Below are 13,229 nucleotides of genomic sequence, written 5' to 3'. Positions count from 1 at the left end.
TGTATATATATGTCTATACGTATAGACATATATGTGTATATATATGTATATACATATATGTGTATATGTGTATATACATGCACATATGTGTATATACACATATGTATATAATGTATATAATATTACATAAGTTACATATACATATACGTGTGTATATATGTACATACATATATACATGTATATATGTACATATATGTATATATGTATATATGTGTACATATATACACACATATGTATATATATGTATATATAATTAGATTTAACTCCCATAAGAATATTTGAGGTAGGTACTGTTTTCATAATACCTTAGGTGAGGAAACTGAGGTGTATAGAGATTAAATAATTTGTCCAAAGTCACGCAGCTAGTGGCAAAGGTGGAATTTGAACCCAAGCAATATGATTCTAGAACCTGTGCCCTTAAGCATCACGATAGACTATTCGTTGACTTTATCACAACAGAATCAATTCTCTAAAATTTTTTTATTAAATTAAAAACATGTTTATTTATTTTTGAGAGAGACAGACAGAATGTGAGTGGGGGAGAGGCAGAGAGAGAGAGAGAGATACAGAATACAAAGCAGGCTTGGTGCTCCGTGCTGTTAGCACAGAGCCCAGTGAGGGGCTTGAACTCACAAATCATGAGATCATGACCTGAGCTGAAGTCATGCAGGCTCCCCGTAACAGCAGAATCATTAAATGCATAGGTAGGAATGATGGAAAACCTCTTAGGTTTTGCAAAATACAGTATTCGGGCGGCTTCGGATGCCTGGCCTGGCAACACACTTATTCTAGTGCCTGGTGGGGCAGAGCTATGCTCTCTGTAAACATGTTTGATTCCTGAAGCACCACAGCCTCCTTTATGAGTCTGGCCCCTAAATCATTTTTTTGCACTCTGGCATGTGTAAGGTTACACGATTAGGCCATAAAATTGTCAGAGGCTCACGGTGGCTGGGCCATTTCTCATTTCAATTGGACATGTTTTGGTAAGATTCCTTTTCAAGTCTTGGAAATGTTTCTCTCATTTGCAACGTAATTCTTATGTGTGTGTGTGTGTGTGTGTGTGTGTGTGTTACTTGGTTGAAATGAAAAAAGAAGGCAGAGAAAGCAGAGGTTATCTCTGTTTTGAGCCAGTTTTGGATATCGGGTTCCCTGATTCTAAAACATGCTTGGTATTAGTAAACATAATACCCTGCGTTTGTGAGACTTTTAAGATATTTTATGACATTTTATACATATACTCTCATTCGAATCTTACAGCCACCCAATGAGGTAGATAAAAAAAAAATCTATATTATTAAATCCTTGTATACATAAGGAACCTGAACCTCAGAGAGGTTACTTGAACTTGTCCAGCGTCAGTCAGCTAGGAAGCAAAGAAGGAGATATTAGAATCTCGCCTGTTTCTTTTTTTTTAATTAAAAAAAATTTTTTTTAATGTTTATTTTTGAGAGAGAGAGAGAGAGACAGAGCATGAGTTGAGGAGGGGCAGAGAGAGAGAGAAAGAGAGAGAGACAGAATCTAAAGCAGGCTCCCGGCTCCGAGCTGTCACAACAGAGCTCCACGCAGGACTCAAACTCGGGAACGAGATCATGACCGGAGCCAAAGTTGGACACTCAACCAACTGAGCCACCCAGGTGCCCCTCGCCTGTTTATTTCTAGTGAGGTGTTCTGTTCAAGCACCATAACAGCAGCTCTAAAAAAAACCACATGGGATTTGGGAATCATTCTCTGCTTTAACTTCAGGTTTCATTTATTTATTTTTTTAATAACTTTTTTTTAACGTTTATTTATTTTTGAGACAGAGACAGAGCATGAATAGGGGAGGGGCAGAGAGAGAGGGAGACACAGAATCCGAAAAAGGCTCCAGGCTCTGAGCTGTCAGCACAGAGCCCGACTCAGGGCTTGAACTCACGGATGGTGAGATCATGACCTGAGCCGAAGTCAGCCGCTTAACCGACTGAGCCACCCAGGCACCCCTAACTTCAGGTTTTAAAAATCATGGGTGGCTCACTCGGTTAAGCGTCTGACTTCGGCTCAGGTCATGATCTCACAGTTCATGAGTTTGAGCCCCACATCGGGCTCTGCACTGAGGGCCTGGTGCCTGCTTCGGATTCTGTGTCTCCCTCTCTCTCTGTTCCTCCCGGCTTGCGCTAGCTAGCGCATGCACATTCTCTCTCAAAAATAAATAAATAAACATTTAAAAAGTTTAAAATTAAAAACTTAGAAAAGAAAAGAAAATCATAGCCCTCCCAATCCTCTAGCCAACTCCGCCCCCTCTACCCCCACCCAGACCATCCAGAGGCATTGTGCAAAGCGGGTAAGCAGAGAGGCTCTGTATCTTCTAGTTTTGTGACCTTGAACGACTCACTTCACCTCTCCATGTCTCCATGCCCGTAGGGACAAGAATAGTACCTACCCTATAGGGTTTTGAGAGGATGAATTAATTAATATATGCATGGCATTTAAAACAGAACGCTAGGTGTTTGGTATCACTAGCATCCTAAAAGGAAGTTAGAATAATCCTTCTCCGGGTCTCCAGGAAATTGATCCCCCAGCCACCCTGGACAACACATTCCAGTTTTTATAAAAACCGCGAGCTTTAACGAGTTGTCACACAAATAAACACCACACCCCCTTACCAGGACTGCTGCATCATATCATTCGGCAGTAGGAAGCGGCACATGTTTGCGGTCTGGTTGTTATTTTTGGTAAAAGGCACCAGGTTGCTATAAATTGGGTACGGAGTCATGATGGTAAAGGAGAGGCACCAGGTAGTGGCGATCACCTTCAAAGCATGGGATTTTGTCTGCCAGACCCGGGACTGTAAGGGTTTGCAGATTGCACCGTATCTTTCCAGAGATATGGCCACCAGATTAAAGGTGGAGACGCTCACCGAAGTGCCTGGGAAAGGAACAAAGAAGTCAGTTACGATGGCGCTGAAATCCAGAGTTTATTTGCACATTATCTGCTCTGCACGGGTTTCATATCAAGGGACAGCACTCAGTATGTGCAGACTCAAATGTATGTATATATTTTTAAAAATCAGGGGCGCCTGGGTGGCGCAGTCGGTTAAGCGTCCGACTTCAGCCAGGTCACGATCTTGCGGTCCGTGAGTTCGAGCCCCGCGTCAGGCTCTGGGCTGATGGCTCAGAGCCTGGAGCCTGTTTCCTATTCTGTGTCTCCCTCTCTCTCTGCCCCTCCCCCGTTCATGCTCTGTCTCTCTCTGTCCCAAAAATAAATAAAAAACGTTGAAAAAAAAAATTAAAAAAAAAATAAAAATCACTTATTCTCAGTTTCGTTTCAAAAAGGATTTAAGGCAGTTAAAGAAATCTATTTACAAATACATCTTCTTTCCAATTTTTAGGTAAGTTGATTGAACTTTGATTACAACCTCCCTCGTGCTTAGGCTAATTAATAACCACGGGGATGGACTATGTTCCTATCCCACAGAAGAGGTGTTGGACTCAGCCACAGAAAAGCTCTAATTTTGAACATAACCTGAGGTTAGGTTGACCTAATAACCCAGATTTGTAAGGACTGTGACCCTGAAAGGTCACTGGGGTCTGAGCTGGAGGCATTACAACTTTCTGAAAATTTCTACCACAGACTAGGATTTATAAGAATGCAATGTTATGGGGCGCCTGGGTGGCGCAGTCGGTTGAGCGTCAGACTTCAGCCAGGTCACGATCTCGCGGTCCGGGAGTTCGAGCCCCGCATCAGGCTCTGGGCTGATGGCTCAGAGCCTGGAGCCTGTTTCCGATTCTGTGTCTCCCTCTCTCTCTGCCCCTTCCCCGTTCATGCTCTGTCTCTCTCTGTCCCAAATAAATAAACGTTGAAAAAAAAAATATATAAGAATGCAATGTTATACATTTTAAAAAGTAGTTTGTGGAAAAAACACATAGTGGAAAAACGCGAAGGGGGGGATTCCACACCGTAACTAAGGGTTGCTGCGTGTGGGAGGACGAGAGCTTCCCTTCCCGTTCTGTTTTGCTTTCCTGTATTTTGCAGAAGGAGCATGCGTCATCATTGAGAAAGACACCAAAACACCTTCTTTAAAATGTTCTTGGGCAGAGTAAAAAAAACCCCTTAATTTTCTTTAATTTTTGTATTTTGTGTGTGTATACTTATTATCATGTCCTCTCCCCTTAAAATTCCCTTTCATGACTCATCCATGGATTCTGGCAATTTTTCTGATTATCGTTACCATGATTTCTTAAACCTTAGAATTAATCTAAGCTTGGGAGAACAGACTCTTAGCCTGGGCCTTTTATGGATAGAAATAAATTCTCTGAAACTATATATAAAAATATTCTTTTTTGGGGGGGGACTACCTCCAGGGTTCCTTAGAGACTTGAAGGAATCTGCAACCCAAAAGCCATTAAATAAAAACTCATGTTCTGAGATGGGAATACTGTGTTTTCCTGGACATCACCCCAAGGAATTGATGACATTTAGGCTATAGAGTGTAGTCCCGAAGTCCCGGAGTCAGGGTCTGGATAATGAGCCCACCGTTGTTATAAACCTCCTACCAGGCAAGCACTCTTTCTCTTTTTCTTTTCTTTCTCTTTCTTCTCCTTTTTTTTTTTTTTTTGACTGCATTTTAGGAGATTAATGAACGTTAACTGTTAGGAATAGTATTGAGGAGAACACAAAATCAAGGGAAGAATAGAAATCACCAGATCTAGAAATCCAACAAAACCATTACGATGTTGCAAACACTTTCAGAATTATCTTGGCTTTCCATTTTTGCTATTTTCAAAAACATTTTTTTGGGGGGGGGGTGAAATTCACATAGCCATTTTCAAGCAGGCACGTCCGTGGCATTTAGCACATTCACTATACTGTGCAATCACACAAGCGCTTGCTTTAAATCTCCTTTCACAGACCCTGGTTAAGAGTCTTAAATCATATTATCGTTAAGATACATATGGATGGGCCTGGAAAGCTGGAAGCGCCACGAGATGCTAGTAATTATTACCGCTTCATTGTTTCATAATGATCCCTTTCACTGGTAAGTCCATTTTTCTTTTCAGAGTTCTTGGACAAGGACTGACACTTTCTTGGTTGTTTGTCCGTGGCACACAGATCAGTAATTCATCATCGTTCGGTCAGGGTTAGATCCCGCTTCGTCAATTGGGAGAAATAAAGGCTTTGAAAGCTTTCCGGTCATTACTGCCCTGGCCCAGCTCAGCTCAGCTCCGCACATTTTGCAAGGCTTAGGTCAGAACAAAAAAGAGCCCTCCCTCACTTCCCGGCCTCCTCCTCCCCTCAACTAGTTCTCAGAGTTGGTAGGAACGCGACAGTCTGGCAGACAGGGAGACAGGGGACGGAGAGACATCTTTGTTCGGCCTCAGGAGAGCCTCGGCAGCTGGCAAACTGAGTCAGAGTACTCACGCACCACGGTGGCGGCTACCGATCTAGGTTCAAATCTCTGCTCTGTGCTTTACCACCTGTGTGTCCCTGGGCGCATTATTAACCTCTCTGTGCTTCCCTCGGTGAGGCGGGGAAGAATAAGCATCTTAGATTTCACAGGGTGGTTGGGAGATAGGATCGTGGGAGTAAAAAAGCACTTAGTACAACATCTGGTGCATAGAAAGTGCTCAAAAACATCAGCCCTTGTGATTTTTCTTTGTCATCGTCATCATTTTGATTGGCAAAGGCAGAGGGCTGCCTATCCCAGCCAGTCAGGGTGAGCTTAATGACCCACAGGCTCCGGGAGCAAAATCAACTCCTCATTTAGTGCCAGAGGCCGCTCTCCCTCTCTGCCTGAGATGGTCCCAGCCCCTGGGGGACCAGGCTGGGAAGTAAGTCCCGACACAGGAATCTAGAGCCGGAAAGAAACGGGTGTTCACAGTAGCCCCTGTTCCCTGGGAAGGCAGGAGCAACAGTAGAAAGAACCCTCCACCCCCCGCCCTCCAACCACCACCCCGAAAACTGCGCCTCGGGTTGGGCAGAGCCCCGGAATATGACCAACGGCTTCCAGGAAGGGACTGAGCCGCACGAGTGCCTCTTTCTCTCTAGCCGAAGCAAGCAAAGCCCACCTCTTCTGTGGTTTCTTAACAACTTATTCCACCCTGAGAAACTGACCCCTGAAACGTACGACTGGGGACTGAGTCCTGGGCGCGCACGAGGACGGACCTGCCTGAAAGCCAGTGCCTGCACCCCTGCGCTCAGCCCCACACAGCCAGGTGTTTTGGGGGGGGGGGTTTTGCACTCAGCAGGACTCCTCTGCTGAGGCTGTCAGGGAGCGGGGGTGGGGGGTGGTGGGGGGGACAGTTGGGAAGGTCTGGGGCCCAGTGGGGTCTGGGGCGAGCTCCAGAAATAGTCACCGGCAGCAACTCACCCATGAAGTAGGTGGTAGTCTTGCAAACAGCACTCCCGAAGATGAAATCCTTGAGCAGGTTGGGGATGAGGTTGAACGGCATGCAGAAGAGGCAGAGCATGAGGTCGCTGACGGCCAGGGAGAGCAGAAAGATGTTGGTGACAGTTCTCATCCTCTTGTTCCGAATCAGCACCGTGATGACCAGGGTGTTTCCCAGCACGCTGAGCAGAAATATTAAGGAATACAGGAGGATCTGCACAGCCAGCTGCCACTCTGCACGGAGCAACAGGGACGAGACAGAGGGGCGGGCGGAGGTTATGGGAGCAGAATGTTAAATCCATAGCCCACGACACCAACGGTTATTTCTTGCAGATTTTTTTTTCTTGCAAGGGTGCACCTCCTTGAACCCGACTATTCCTGTACTTGATAACGTTTTGCAGAAACCAAGTGAGGAGCCCACAGGGATTCAGTGGCTTCTAAAATGTTGGTTTTGTTCAAGAATCTCTCCGGGAACCACTTTTTCCTCGGAACAAAGCTTCCCCAGTGCATGGTGATTGCTTCCTTTCCTAGCTGCTAAGCATTATTTTACTTTCATCACTTTTTCACGCCGGATTCCCGGGGCCGCGCCCCCCAAGAAAAGGTGACAGCTGGACTGCCAGAGCACCTTTTCTGTGATGCTGGTAAGTTCCAGCTTCGCCACGTGTGCCCCTTTCTTATTACACTTTGGCTCCTCCTTCTTTGGATTTGCCCCCCACGCCCCCACCCCCGAGTCCTATACCTCCATCTCAACTCTCCCCTGGGGAACCGTAAGGGTATTTGACTCAGTTCTGCTTCTTGATGTGTTATCCAAACTTGCGAACGCACGACTTTCCCCAGCCTTGTCTCCCGAGGACTTTGTTACATTTTCTCTCTCAGCCTCGCCTTTGCTGATTTCTCCCTGAGCTCAATCATTTTTCTGAATGAAAATAACAGTGTCTGACACCTACCTTTGGAAGAATGGGGCTGATCCAAGCAGAAGAGCGTCTCATTTTCGATTCCCAGCTCACAGGGAGGGGTGATGTTGCTCCCATTCACGAGAAGGCTGTCGACCACATCCATCCTTGCCTGCTGTTCTCCAAGTGCCGCGAGCCGGGGAATTGCTCATTCCTCTGATGACCGGAGAGACCAAATGCGACCTGCCATGGAGGGACAGGGAGGGAGGGGTCTCCAGGTGCGGGCTTTTCCAGCCATTCCTGAAGGCGACGTGCGCTCACCACGCTCGGTCCAGCTGGGCGAGCATCTGCACTCCTGTCTTGGAAAAGGCAGCTCTTGTGAGCCAAGCCAGCTCCACCTTCCGAGCCCACCCCGCCCGTTCCCGGGCCAGTCTTGGGGCCCCGAGCACAGATAGCCTGACTGTGAGTTAACCCTTCCCAGAGTGTCACTGCTCTCACACACCCTTGTGCACACACGGACACACTTGCACAGACACACACACAAACACACACACTTCCCCGGCACCTCTCTCCTCTGTGTAGGAACCTGTCACCAACCCAGACGTATGCAGAATAAAGCCCGGACTGGCTGTGTGAGACAGGAACAATTAACACGGTAACGGATACGATAATGCAGAGCGTCGTCGGGACTAAAGGACACGGAGGGACTGTGTTTCTACCTCCTTATATAAAAGCAATTAGTGCCTTTTTAGCTTTGGAACCATGCCCGGCAATGTGTGTAGATATAACTGTCCCATGGCTGTTGTTACCAACCACAGTGTTATTTCTTGCCATCTCTGCCCTTGCTAACCGAAAGGAGAGGGGTGTTTTTGGATATAGGTTTCTGGATCCTTAGTACCAAAAAAGTAAGGAAGGTTTTCCGTTCATTCATTTATTCGGTGGTCCATTCATTCAGCACATACTCGTTGAGTCAACCATCTGCCAGGCACTTTCTAAACACATGAGCAAGGAATGAACAAGATCCTTTCAGATAGTGTTTAGCACCATGAAGGGAGTAAAGCCAGAAGATGTAATGGAGAGGAATGGATTGGGGGTGCTGATTTAGATGAGGTGGTCAGGAAAGACCTCCCGAGGGAGGGGACACGATCTGAGACCTGGAAGACAAGGAGGAGGAAGCCTGGGAAGATCTGGGGAGAGTGGCTTCTTCTAGGCAGGAAGAACAGTATTTTTGGCAGAGGTCATGGTAAGTGCAAAGGCCCTGTGGTGGAAATAAGCGTGGCCCCTTTGGGGAACAGGCAACAGTAGGAGTGAGTGGGAGGCAAATAGTGAAAGCTAAGGTTAGAGAGGAAGACCAGCCTGGGTGTCTGGCTTTTCTTCGATGCCCTGTAGCCCTCGAAAGCCCCTCCGTATCCACCCTACAGATGGTCTCCTTGGTTCAGACCTTTGAGGAAGCAGATGACAGCTGTGAGACCTGTGTTTTGGACACGCCACTTGGCTGGGCTGAGATCCATTCTATTTGCTAGATGCCTGCGGGGCCCTTGTGTACTGACGGGGCTCTCAGTGGACAGCTATGCACATCTTTGCTGGACGCGGATGAACTAACTGGCATTTTTGCTGGGGAGGCTCAGGCTGTGGGCTGGGAAGACAGAGTGATGCCTGTTTTCTTTGAAACTACGATCACGGACACTAGAAGTGGGAGGAAGGTTGGAGAAGCTATCAGCGGTTATTAAGGGGATAGGCCTTGGCATCAGACAGGCCAGGAATCAAATCTGGGCTCCACGGGTCATGTGCTGGGAACTACCAGGCAAGTTTCTTAACCTAAGACTCACTCCCTTCTGTCAAATGGGGATCAGAATGGCTTCATAGATATTTGTTCTGAAAACTGACTCCTTAAGGCAATGTCAAGGCCTGGCACACTAAAAGTGTTCACCAAATCACAGATCGCAATATTAATAGCCATCAGATCATAGTTGTTATTTTCCTTCTATGCAGGAGGAAACAGGCTCAGAGTGGCTACGTGAGTTGCTGGTGAAACCCAGGGCTGCACACCCGCGCCTGGACCCCGCAACCCCATCCCCATTCTACCTCCTGCAGCTTGGAACCTTCTTTGTTATCCTAGGATCACGCAACCCACGTGTTGCCAGGACCCTCGTCTCTGCTCCCCCTTCCTGCCGCGCGTCCTGTTGGCTAAATCTTTCCAGGATGTGGACCCTGCCCCCGAGGTGGGGGCCCAGTGCAGCCCTGGGGCGGGAGAAACATTCAGGTGTGGAGCCCCGGCAACAGCTAAATTCCACCCTACTGCTTGCTCCCGGCAGCTGGCTGTTCAGCCACTTCAACAGGGCAGACATCGGCAGCCACTAAGGAGGCTCCTGCTGAGGTACCTCCCCATCGGCAGCTGTTCTGGTGGTGGGAGGGGTGTGCTTCAGCAAGTCCAAGGGCAGGAGAGCAGCGGGCTTGGGCTGACCTGCCCTGAACTAACTTCCTTCCTCCCTCCCTCCCCCCTTCTTGCCTGCCTTCCTTCCTTCCTTCCTTCCTTCCTTCCTCCCTCCTTTCCTCTCTATTCCAATTCGGCTCAGGAGTTGGCAGGGAGTGAGGGTGGAGTGTAGGAGGGTGGGTGCTAGAGATAATTGTAAACCCACAAGGAGTGAGTGTGGCACATCTGAGTGCTGTCCTTTACAAACATTAGTGCACATCTGAAACACCTCGGTTAGTGCTTTAAAAAAAAAAAATGAGGATTTCCAGGCTTCCCTCCCAGGGATTCTGACCCTCCAGCCCAAGACGTGGGAATCTGCTTTTTTTATCCCTGGGGATTTGGAGGCCAGTGATCTCAGGGTCACCTCTCGGGCAGCTCCCTGGAAGCCATTAAGAGCGTGAGCACAGGCGTCAGACTACAGGAACCCAAGCCTGGCCTTCACCATTGGCCAGCTGTGGAACAGGAACAAATTACCTGACCTTTCTGAGCCTCAGCTTGCGCATCTATAAAATGGGGACAACATAATGCTACCATAATGCTACCCATAAACAAAATACGTGGAAAGCCCTTAGAACAATGCCTCACCATTAGTGGATCAGATCAACTCTCAGGGTGCTCTGTTTACCCCCGTGATTGCGGCCGCAGGGGAACGAGCCACGAGCAAAGTTAGTGGGGACCTTGTGCTCGTGAAATCCTCAGTCCGCTGTGGGAGACAGGTGATAATAAACTGGGCAAAATGGGACTGCCCTTCTTACCTTGGAGTCTATCCCGTGATCGGGCATGAGTTCTAGGCGAATCGATAGTTATGTGCTAAATTGAGTTGAAATAGTTTAAGTGCCCCTCCTCTCCAGGCCGGGCGGCCTGAGCCTGGCTGTCTCCTGCACCCCACGAAGCCCTTGGGGTCACGGGGACTCTCTTCTCTGGCAAATCCTAGAAAGCCACAACTCGAGCATCCTCACCTGGTTCTTAGGTAAAGAAACGGGTGGCTGTTCCCTAACCCATTCTCCACTTGATCTTAGCCAAAAGGCCGAGAAGCGATATCCCTAACCCGTTCTCAATATTAAGGAAGAATTGTTCTCAAACACACACACCAAAAATGTATGTGTGTTTTTTTCCCCCCTCATTGTCACGCCAACCCCATGGTCGTTACAAATTTTGTAAAGCAACAGAGATACAGAGAGCTATCGTGAATTTCAGGTCCCGGCATGATTCACTCTCAGTGCTGTGCCACTTTCGGAGACACAGTCCGGAGTCGGTGGTCCGTAACGGGTTTGTTGTGGGAGCACCCAGTTCACAGGGCGGCCAGACGCTTCTTAACGTTCTCGCGGCTCTGCTCTGCAATTCTCTCCCCACTCTGCTGCTCTGAATGTGGCCCTCTCTCAATTTCTTACTTGTCACTCTCTTCCCAAACAGCCAGACTGCTGCCTGCTAAGCCTTCCTTCTTGTACTTCCTCTAACCGTCCAGGCTTCTGGAACTGGCGGACGGCTCTGGGTCACTCTAGGGGTGGACACGCTGATATGGTGGCGCACCCCTGCTCCCCGCCCCCCCCCCCTCCCCCCGGGAATGCACGCGTCCGCCCCCGAAGGTCCTCGCCCTCTGGCCATCCCTGGGGAAATCCCAGTGGCTCCTTTCTGATGAAGGCAGCCGCCTTCGTGTCTGTTGGATGAAGCAGTTGCTTGGCAAGCCACAGCTGGGTTGGGCAAGTTGCTTTGCCTCTCTCACACTTTGTTTCCTCACCTGGCAAATGGCTTCACAGTGGTAGCCCCCAGGTCAGAGGACGGCTGGGACATTACCTGTCACAGTGTGTGTAAAGCATCCAGGGGAGTGCTCGGCATTTCAGGAAGGTCCAGCAATTACTAATAACATTTATCATATTTCATATCGATAGGAATATTAAAAGTGTCCCCGGGGCGCCTGGGTGGCTCAGATGGTTGAATGTCCAACTTTGACTCAGGTCGTGATCTCACAGTGTGTGAGTTCAAGCTACGCATCGGGCTCTCTGCTGTCAGTACGGGCCCGCTTCAGATCCTCTGTCTCCCTCTCTCTCTGCACCGCCCCCCGCTCATGCTCTCAAAAATAAATAAACATTAAAAAAAAAATTTTTTTTAAAGCTTCCTGAAGACCACTGCCTCCAGGTAACATTTGTTCATGGTTAGGCAGAGATTTTTCTAGCCTTTTCCTCAAAACACATCTTTTGAAAAGCAAATTTGGAATCATACTCTATGTATGGCATTCATCCCACTTACTGCTTTCTGAGCATGTCGTTTTTTTTTAAATTTTTTTTAACGTTTTTATTTATTTTTGAGACAGAGAGAGACAGAGCATGAGCAGGGGAGGGGCAGAGAGAGGGGGAGACACAGAATCTGAAGCGGGCTCCAGGCTCCGAGCTGTCAGCCCAGAGCCCAACGCGGGACTTGAACTCACGGAGTGTGAGATCATGACCTGAGTGGAAGTCGGACGCTCAACCGACTGAGCCACTCAGGTGCCCCTAGCCTTCTGTTTTTACACACTTACACACGTATTTTTGTGGCATTTGATGTCTGTCGGTGACATCGGGGATTACATCAGCCAGCTCCAAGGGCAGCAATCATGCAGGATTCACTGGCACGTCTGGCCCCTGGAGCTGCCAATGCAGAGGGCACCCCCTCCAGGGACTGGTAGCCCGAGGCCTGGGCAAATCACTTCCCGAAAGACAGCACTCATTTGTAAGGCTGCTATTTATTGTAAGGCTGGTTTCTTACACTTTTATCAGCATTTGATGTATTGGGTAGCATTTTCCTTTTGCTAATAATTGAAAAAGGCACCTCATTGTTGTTGGAATTTGCATGGCTTTGCTGCTTTATTTTATTTATTTATTTTTAATGTTTATTTCTTTTTGAGAGAGAGACTGAGGGCAAGCAGGGGAGGAGCACAGAGAAAGAGAGAGGGAGAGAGAATCCGAAGCCGACTCCAGGCTCCGAGCTGTCAGCACAGAACGCGACGTGGGGCTCGAACTCGTGAACCATGAGATCATGACCTAAGCTGAAGTTGGTGCCTCAGAGACTGAGCCCCACCCCCCCCCCCGGGTGGCCCATCTTTGTTTTAATTTGCATGTCCTTTAGAAAAGGTGCAAATTTGGAGAGATGCTCCCTGTTTTCCCTGGGTTTACTTACCGGTTGTGTTTCCTCTTTTGTTATTTACATAAATCTAAGATAAGCCGAGGTCCTTTATGAATTATTTACGTGCTCTGCCCATTTCTCTATCCAATCAACAAAAGCTTACTGAACTTCTACTACGTGGCGGGAACCATGAAGGTGCCATTCACAGCAGTGAGCTCCCTTCACTGAGCTCTCAGTCTAGCAGGGGACGCACAATAAACACATAAATAAGCAGAGTACTTGATGTCAGACCGTGATAAGTGCCGTGAGGAAAAAAAACAAAGCCAGACTAGGGGACTGAGAGGGACAGGTGATCAGAGGCCTTTCAGAGGTGTGGCATTTGAGCAGATGTCCGAATGAATTG

General features: G+C 48.0%; 1 protein-coding gene across 5 annotated transcripts in view; it reads right to left on the bottom strand.

Annotated features, from left to right (window-relative positions):
• Positions 1-7,847, bottom strand: part of CCKAR (cholecystokinin A receptor) — a 12,505-nt gene extending 4,658 nt beyond the window's left edge. For 3 of the 5 annotated variants that reach the window (XR_005793639.1, XM_040486346.1, XM_040486360.1), the window contains exons 1-3: positions 7,309-7,420; positions 6,344-6,595; positions 2,640-2,901 (exon numbers count right to left, since the gene is read on the bottom strand). Coding sequence is in view for 4 of the 5 variants with exons in the window: in XM_040486346.1 (XP_040342280.1) it covers positions 2,640-2,901; positions 6,344-6,595; positions 7,309-7,420 (626 nt within the window). In the remaining variant the exon portion in view is untranslated. Of the gene's footprint in view, positions 1-2,639; positions 2,902-6,343; positions 6,596-7,100; positions 7,197-7,308 lie in introns of those variants that run through there. The other 2 variants (XM_040486373.1, XM_040486368.1) reach the window with 2 other exon arrangements.
• Positions 7,848-13,229: the final 5,382 nt, after the last annotated feature.

The sequence above is a fragment of the Herpailurus yagouaroundi genome, unplaced genomic scaffold, assembly GCF_014898765.1.
Source record: "Herpailurus yagouaroundi ecotype Mexico unplaced genomic scaffold, PumYag 28, whole genome shotgun sequence".
Taxonomy (NCBI): Eukaryota; Metazoa; Chordata; class Mammalia; order Carnivora; family Felidae; genus Herpailurus; species Herpailurus yagouaroundi.
The sequence above is the reverse complement of the archived record's forward strand: the minus strand, read 5'-3'. Positions and strand labels throughout refer to the sequence as shown.